At 45.5% G+C, this 8,771-nt stretch overlaps 1 protein-coding gene across 1 annotated transcript; it reads right to left on the bottom strand.

The window, feature by feature from the left end:
• Window positions 1-532: 532 nt before the first annotated feature.
• On the bottom strand, window positions 533-7,496 carry ADPRH (ADP-ribosylarginine hydrolase). Its single transcript, XM_037045565.1, has 5 exons — window positions 7,206-7,496; window positions 6,304-6,406; window positions 4,846-5,171; window positions 2,469-2,829; window positions 533-1,188 (listed from the first exon to the last, which is right to left on the bottom strand). Exons 3-5 carry the CDS (start codon window positions 5,156-5,158, stop codon window positions 774-776), a joined length of 1,089 nt encoding a protein of 362 aa, XP_036901460.1. The 5' UTR covers window positions 5,159-5,171; window positions 6,304-6,406; window positions 7,206-7,496; the 3' UTR covers window positions 533-773.
• Window positions 7,497-8,771: the final 1,275 nt, after the last annotated feature.

Raw genomic sequence — 8,771 nt, 5'->3', positions numbered from 1 at the left:
TTGCTGGGTCACCTAAGAATCCTGAAACACCAATCCAAAAGAACCCATGGGCACCAATGTTCATGGTAGCACAATTTACAATGGTCAAGTGTTGGAAGCAACCTGAGGGCCCATCAGTAAATGAATGTATCAAAAAACTATGGTACGTTTACACAATGGAATTCTATGCAGCAAAAAGAAAGAAGGAGCCCCTACCCTTTGCAACAGCGTGGATGGAACTGGAGAGCATTATGCTAAGTGAAATAAGCCAGGCAGTGAAAGACAAATACTGTATAATCTCACCTTTAACAGAAACCTAATTGACAGAACAAACAAGCAAGCAAAATATAACCAGACACGTGGAAATAAAAAACAAGCTGACAGTAACCAGAGGGGCTGGGGGAAGAAAATAAGAGGGGAAAGAAGGAAAAGGGTTGTCAAGGAACATGTATAAACAATCCACGGACAAAGCCAAAGGCGGGTAGGATCGAGGGTGGGAGGTAGGGGAAAATGGTGGTGGGAAAATGGAGACAACTGTATCCAAACAATTTTTTTTAAATGATAAAAATAAAATAAAATAAAATAAAAAATAAAAATTATCTTTTGTTTGCAAAAATAAGTAATACATTTTGCTAAGTAGATTTTATGAAATCTAGTTCATTAGTTCATAAAGAAAAATTTATGAATAAATTGAAAAAAAACAAAGACTCTTGACTTTGGAAAAAGTGAAAAGAAACTGAGCGGCAAAGGAACAACACAGAAGAGAAACCACCAGAAATGAACATCGTATTTCCCTAAAGGGCAAGCACAGAATCTTCCTTCAAGCCAAGAGAATGTAAAGCCCTAGCTATTTCTTCCAGTCGTTTTCTGTATTCTAGTTTCTCATAGTTGGAGGGACTCACTCCTGTAAAACCATACATAACTCCCCACCAGCAGCCAGCAATGGCAGCTGTGGAATCACTGTCTCCACCATGGAAAAAGGCTCGGTGGGCAAGTTCCTTCCAGGAGTCTCCTGCAGCCAGGATGGCATCGTAGGCAATCATGGGGGCATCATGTCCACTGCTGCCGCCCCAGCCAGAGTAGCTCACCGAGGTGTAGAACTGATCCCTCTCCTTCACACCATAGGGCTTGGGGAAGGTAGGGGCTGATTTGCCATCCAAAATCCCTCTGAGTTTTAGGTACTTTTTCCATTGGTCTTGGAAATAGGACCTATAGGAAGAAAAAAAAGCTACAGTCAATTGAAAAAATAAAGTTGACAACTGTAAGGAAAGGTACTAAATAGATGTGTGAATAGGGAAAATTCCAAGATGACTTCAACCTCTTGTATTAACTCAAAAATGATTTAAAAATCAAAATGAGCTCTAAGTAACAGGGATTCAATACGTTTTTGTGAAGGATAGATAGAAACAAGGCACAGATACCTGTTGCTAAATTAAAAAGACATATTGCAAGTTCAAGGAGAGAAGTAAAGGTCTGTTTTTCCTAAGTTGAGAATGATGTTAAGTATCACCTTTCAAGGGAGAAACTTTATTTATTTAGTCTGTTCTTACACATTTTCCTGTTTTTTAAATAATTAATTTTAATGATGACTCTGTCATTTTATTTATTCCTAGAGAGAGAGAAGAGGAGGGAGGAAGAGGGGAGGGAAACACTTATGTGGGAGGGAAACACTGAGCCATCAGTGGCCTCACCCAGACCCCCAGCTGAGACTGGCCCACAACCCAGGCCCTGAGGGGGAATCGAACAGGCAACCTTTCCGTTCTCAGTTTGGCACTCAATCCACTGAGCTACACCAGCTGGGGCTATATTTTATTTTCTTAATAAAAACTGCATATATTTAAGGTGTACAACATAATGATTTGATATACATAGACATGGTGAAATAATTACACAGTCAAACTAATTAATACATCATCACCTTATAGAGGTTGTTGTGGTTCTTTTTTTTTCCAAAAGAGGACTTTTGGAATACCATGACCACGTGTGATTTCAGCAGAAAGCCTCTGGACCTTTTTTATTCCAAGAAAGGCAATGTGCAGTAAACTCAGAAAAAGGGGAAGATGTGGTTTTTCCACCTACTAATTAGCTAGTAGAAAAACTATTTCTTGGGCATTCTAGGCAAGGATTTCAAAATATTGTGTGTCAAGACACTGCTGAAAAACAAGTTCCAAGAGATAAACAGGAAAGTTCACCTCGGTATAGGTCAGCCATAAAAACCGTGGTAAGTTGGAATACAGAACAGGATCTCTATATGCAAGGGAAGCACCACCGCAGCTGCACTACTCACTGAGGTCTTCACTCAGCTGCTAGAATTGAATTTGAAATCCTTAGCAGGTGGGCAGGGAGGGGCTGGATGCCATGGATGACAAAACTGGATGGTGAGAACCATGAAGGCTGCTATGATATGGGAATTCTAGGCATGCACAGGCCAGCACATGAGCACACAGACTCAACCATTTCCCAGCCAGAGCATGCACCTCTGAACTTACCAGTGTTGAAGATTCTGCTCCACAAAGTAGCCTGATTGGACAATGTACTTTTTAGCTTCTGGTAGCACCTCCATCAGTCCTTTTCCCCATTGCTGGGGAGGCTTGTCATTCACAGCATAGGCTGTAAAAAGAGCAGACACAAGGGCTCCCAGGTAGCCGGTGGGGTGGTGGTGGGTCATTCGGCCACTCTCAATGCTCACCTGGATCAGTGTGTCCAACTGGCTGGGGTGAGGGAACCTAAGACCGATGCTCATGGCTCGCATGGCAGCCCCGCAGCCTCCCTCATGATTGTTAAAGGGAATCCTCCAGCCATTGGCTTGGTCTGGCTTCAGCTGCATGGCATTCTGCACTGAGGCACCGCCTGGGGAAGAGCCGAGTTAGGCACAGGGTCAGTGTGATGGAAGAAGAGGCTGCAGCAGGAAGGAAGAACCAAGTTCTGTTTCCAAGTTTCTTCAATGGAAAGGGAAAGCCAAAAAACATATGATGACAAATGCCCTCAAACTCCCAACTCCAAGCCAATACTGCGCCTTGCTTTATATATAACTCTTAGCATGAGAAGAGTTATTACTGAGACATCACAATGAATGAATAAGCTAAGGCTCAAAGCTTTCAAGAACTTTCTCAAAATCACGTAATCAGCTTATTAGTGGCCCCATCAAAACCATCATGCTCCAAGCCCAAGCTATTAAATAACCCAATGAGAACCTCATAACTGGAATCCCCCAATGTCAGAAAGAGGACATGGTTCTAGAGGGAAGAGCACTAGGCTCAGAGACGGAGCAATGGGTTCAGAGCCACAGCTTGCCCTTGGATGCCCTTGGTCCTCCCACCCCGCTTCCCAGAATGGTATAATCAGGCTTCTCCCGTCACCCCATCCTACTACGAACTGTGAATGCACACCTGCACCAAGCAGCAGCAGTAACATATCATGGGGTGTGGTATTATTGTTCCCTATGGTCAGTCTATTCACAACAAGGCCACAGAAGGCGTAAGTGAACAAAGGAAGCCTTCCACTTGTCAGACTGATGGCATATCAGATATGGAGAAAGAATGAACAGACCAATTTCTAAGGCCCATCCTTAGGGTCACCAGAGACCCTAGTGTATGGGGGGCGGCGGTTTTCATCAGGAGGTGCTTTTCATCACCTCATAAGCTGAATTGTGTCCCCTAAAATTCCTATGTTGAAGCCCTAAATCCTAGTATCTCAGAATGTGACTGTTTTTAGAGATTGGGCCTTTATAGAGGTGACAGGGTTCAAATGAGAATGTTGGAGTGGGTCCTGATGCAGTCTGATGGGTATCCTTCAAAGAAGAAACTTGGACACACAAAGAGACGCCAGAGATGTGCACTGTGAGAGGACACAGATATAAGGACGTGGTCTGTAAGCCAGAGAAAGGCTTCAGGAGAAACCAAACCTGTCAAAACCTTGATCTCAGACTTCTAGCCCCCTAGCCGGTGAGAAAATAAATGTTCATTAAGTCATCGGTCTGTGGCATTTTGTTCTGGCAGCTCAAGCTGACAGAGAAGGAGGCAAGTGAGACGGAGTAGGCAAGGGGTGATTCAAACCACCTGGTCGTCCAAGTGGCCGTAACCATTTCCCAAAGTGGACAAGGACCCCTGTGAGCACACCTGGGAACAGAAAAGAAGTCTGTACAAGACACTTTCCATTCTTCTTGAAAATGAAAAAAAAAGTTTTCTTTATACTAGTTCATTACAGAAAACTTAGAAAATACAAATAAGCAAAAAATATTAGAAAGTATAAATACTCCCTTTACCCAGATATAAATATGAACATCTCTGTGTATATTCTTCCAGACCTGTCCCAACAGATACACATGCATCCTTTAATAACAGTGAATTCACAAGATACATCCTGTCTTGCAACCCACTTATCTTTCACTCAATATGTGGTATCTTTCTATATCAGTAAATATTTATCTATACAATTTTAAGTGGCTAAAAACTATCACCATAATTGAATAAATTATGGGACATTTAGGTTGTTCCTATTTTTATCACAACTATAAAAACTACTGTCCTCTTGATATATAAATCTCAATCACTATTATTTTTAGCCTCACCCAAGGACATTTTTTCATTGCTTTTTAGAGAAAGTGGGCTAGAGAGAAAAGAAGAGAGAAACATTAATGGGAGAGAGAAACATCAATTGGTTACCTTCCATACACAACTGTGCCACACATGCCCAGAACAGGGACTGTGTGCATTTGGATGAGGGACTGAACCAGGAACCTAGGTATGTGCACTGACTGGGAATCGAACCCACAACCCTTCGGTTATGGGCCAACACTCCAACTGAGGTATCAATGAACCCTGTTTTATTCTCCACTTGTGCAGAACACCCACTGGCTGCCCTCACCTGGTGCCCGACCATCCATGTCTTCCATGCAATCTTGGTAATGTTTAGCAAGAAGGGAATACAGTCGATCAAACTCTGAGACTTTTCCAGCTTCTACAAGAGCTTCTGCCGTAGCCAGGTGCATCACCGTGTCATCACTGACGCGCCACCCCTCCACATCGATGGCATCCAAGCCACCAAGCTGGGCCAGCTGCTGGTGAATCTTCTCCCCATTGCAGAGGAACTCCCACTTCCCGTTGAAGTACCCCAAGGCATCTCCAGTTGCACTCAGCACCATGGCAGCCACATACCTCTCAATTAGTCCCCCACACATGATGAGGCTGTCTCTGGGGGGAAATTAAGATACACAGAGGATGAGGAGAAAGAAGAATCAGGAAAAAAGTAGCTTTATCTACATTTTATTGAGCACTCACTACTCGTAAGCACTGTACCAAGTGTGCCTCATTTAATCCTCACAACTGCTCTACAAGGAATGTAGTATCAGGCCCATTTTACGAATGAGTGAAATGAAAGTTACAGAGATAATTCCGTTTCAGAAATGCTAAGTGACTTCTCTTAGGTCACAGAGCTAAGTGGCATAGCTAAGAGTCCATCTGACTTCAAAGTCCACACTTTTAACCACCACTTCATCTTTGCCTCTCTGCAAGTGATAAGCCCATTATACTCTGCAAATCCAACCATGCTTATCATTTTCTTTTTAGCTGGGATTTGGCCTTGGAAGTGCATCCCTCCTTCACTTAAATAGTACTTTCCATTACAATGCATAGTCCACAAGGCACCTGCACATTCTCTGTCTCATAACTAGGCGGGGATTATAGCATGCAGTTCACAGATAAGAAAATTGGGGCTCAGAGAGGGTAAATTCACACAACCAGCGAGCGGAGGCACTGGGACCAGAATCTTCTGCTTTCAGGCCACTCACCCCAGCATAAACCTACTCACTCACTGGGGCAACCCCTTTGGGCCTCCGCCTCTACATCTCTAAAATTGCAACAAAAATATTCTTGTAGTAACATTCTCCTGGGTTTGTCATGAGGAGTAAATACATTAATGTCTGTGAAGCACTATTTTTATTGCTCATACACACCCAGGGAAAAGACTTTTCTATTTATGAACCAAAATATCTTGTCCTAACAACCTTCCTTTTAACAGCAATATTTAAATTTTGTTTTTCTTCTAAATGATTAACTTCTAGAGTCCTAGGATCTCAGCTCACACAACCTCCACAAATCTAATTCTGGTAAAGTGCTGGTTATCCTGCAGGTGCCTTTCCAGTTCTCCACTGTGCCCTATTGCCTGCAGCACTCAAGTTCCAAGCACTCCTGTCTGCCCCTACTGGACCCACCCCTCCACTTGCATAGGCCAGCTAAACACCTTCAACCAACAGCTGACTAGCACCTTGTCCCCTCAGCTCAAGCCCTTTCCACACCCAACATGCCAATCCTCCCTCCCACTTGCCTGAACTCTAATGACTCAGGGTTTAGAGTTCCAGCCCGGAGGCCTCCAGCAGTCCCTCCCCAGCCGCACTGCTTTTGGTCTGGAAAGGCAGGCTGGCAGGCACCTGGAGAAGAGTAATCGAAGATTGAGCACACCAGTACTGATCACGCTGAAATTCTTAGCTCAGAAAGGATATTTGTAAAACATTCTTTATGTGCTTTATTACTTAGAGATGACGCCTAGGAACTGGAGTTCTGGGCTACTAGACCTGACTCTACCAAGAACCAGTTGTGTGATTGTGGACAAGTCACCCACCCTGGACCTCGATTTCCTGAACTTCTCATTAGAAAATGGAGGAGGAAGGGGGCTTACGGCCTGTGCTAAGAGCTTCAGAGGACCAAGTTTTAGTCCCTCTGTACCCTGTCTCCCAATGTCCTCAGTTTCCTTTCTGTAATTCCTTCTGGCTCCACCGAGTAGTTGTTTTGTGAGTCGCAGGCAGGGAACAATGACCATCTCTTTCCGTTGGAAAATCCTTTTAACTTTTATACTCAGTGCTCTAGCGTCTCACTTTCAGAAGGGTGTTAGACCTTAAATTCCTCTGAACTTCTACAGTTTACATATTCGCCCCGAAGTATAAAGTCAAAACTAAGGTTGGTCAGTCGCTTCCCGGCAGACTTCTGCTTCTCTTCCGAGGGGCGTGGGGGACACACCCGGTGGAGGAGGGATGTGGGTGGGGGGCATCCGGCCACCGCAGGGGCCGCCGCGGGGGCGCACCTTGTCCCCGCGGGGAGCTGGGGGGAACCCGCTCCGCGCCGGGGGCCGGGGGCCGGGGGCCGGGGCGAGGCGGGGCGGGGAAGGAAAACAGGCAGGACCCGGTCACTGCCGGGAAAGGGGAGCGCGGGGGAGGACGGCCCGGGGAGTACCTGGTAGCCAGGCAGTGCAGCCCGCGGCACCCGGGCGGGCGGGCGAGCCAGGCGCGGGGAGTTCGCGGTGCGGAAAGAGGCCTGGTCGCACCCGGCAGCGGCGGGCTCCGGCGGGACTCGGCAGGGGCGGAGCTGCGTCGCGGGGCCTGGGGGCCGCGCCCAGTCTCAACGGACCCTGAAGGAGCGAGGCGTGCCCTCCGCTTGGCCAACTTCGGATTCAGCGGGACCGCTTTCAAAATCGGCTTTCTGGCCCTGCGGCGGCCCTCCGCGCCCGAGCTGCGGCGACGAGGCCTGCATCGTCGTGCGCCTAGGGGGACGCCGCCGAGAAGCGACTCTGGGAACCCGGCTGTTCTGTCAGTGATTCACGTGGCCTCCAAGCACAGACCTCGGTTTTTCTCTACACGTAGTTCTGGGTCCAAATACTCGGCCTTTTCCACCTTTCTGGGCTCTTTATCTATAAAAGAGAACAATGACCTTTAAAAAAAAACCTTTAAACCACACTTCTTAGTGTGGTTGTTAAAATTAATTTTAACTTGTCATTTATTTGGCAACAGAATATTCTTTTTTCATCCTTCTAGTAAATAAAAGCAAAGAAAAACTAAGAGTACTTTTGTCTGAATAAATTAATACCGTCATTTAAAAAAAGAATAGAAGCAACACATATGTGTTCATCAAAAGGTTCTGGCTACAAGAAAGAACAAAAAGCATTTATATGAGCAAAAGGAGAGAGACAGGAACCAAGGAGCCACCCAAAGAATGATCAGAGAGAAAGGCAGATTATATCAAAGCAAAAACCACAAAATGTAATTTATCATATGAATGAAGGATTTCTAGCCAGGCTAACCAGGGTTGGTTAGTTCCAATATGCAAATGAGGAAAGCCAACACTGCAAAGGGGTCAAGTCCATATAGGCCCGTGTGAGTTTTGAGCAACTCAGCAATTTTTATTCAATTGTATTTTTTCCATTATCGTTAATATTCTATATACCTAACCAAAAATTTGATTTGATATACCTATTCTTTCTGGCTGTAATAACCCAGACTTGGTCTAAGAATTTGTTTTTTTTTAACTGAGATGCAATTTAAATGCAATGAAATGCACTCACTTGATGTGTTGTTCAGTGAGTTTTGATGTTTCTTGGAGGTCACCTGGGCAACCAAAGGGGAAGCATTAGCTCCCAGCCCCATTTGGTCAGGAGTAGCCCCACAGGCATTAACCCCCACCGTATTTCCAGGCTATACAGGCTTGACTGCACAACTTCTACAGGTAGCCCACTCCCAGACAAGAAAAAGGCTCCTGCCCTTGCCCCAGCCAACAGCAGACAGAAAGGTGCAGGCCCAGGTAAGGTGCTGTCAGGTTCTGCATGAGCAAAACAGGTCGGCTGAACCAGCATGGGTCAGTTATTCACCCACAGAATGCTCCAGAATTTTACAGAAAAGGCACAGCATTAGCAAGCTGGCTGAAAATGGGGTGGAGGGGACTAAATTTTCCTCATCCCACTCCTTGGTTCTATCATTGTGCTCCCCTGAGGGGCGCTCAACCGTGGTTAGGGAGACGCTGCCCAAC

This window comes from Sturnira hondurensis, unplaced genomic scaffold, assembly GCF_014824575.4.
Source record: "Sturnira hondurensis isolate 20B ecotype Veracruz unplaced genomic scaffold, ASM1482457v3 Scaffold0004338, whole genome shotgun sequence".
In the NCBI taxonomy this organism is placed as follows: Eukaryota; Metazoa; Chordata; class Mammalia; order Chiroptera; family Phyllostomidae; genus Sturnira; species Sturnira hondurensis.
Note: the sequence above shows the minus strand (reverse complement) of the source record. Positions and strands in the feature narration are given on the sequence as shown.

Bases quoted from the DNA above. Each gene is read 5' to 3' on its own strand.
- ADPRH (XM_037045565.1), bottom strand. From the start codon at position 5,158: ATGTGTGGGGGACTAATTGAGAGGTATGTGGCTGCCATGGTGCTGAGT. The intron at 2,830-4,845 runs GTGAGGGCAGCC...GCTCTTCCCCAG, and splicing joins CATGGATGGTCGGGCACCAG to GCGGTGCCTCAGTGCAGAAT. The intron at 1,189-2,468 runs GTAAGTTCAGAG...TTCTTCCTATAG, and splicing joins GAGCAGAATCTTCAACACTG to GTCCTATTTCCAAGACCAAT.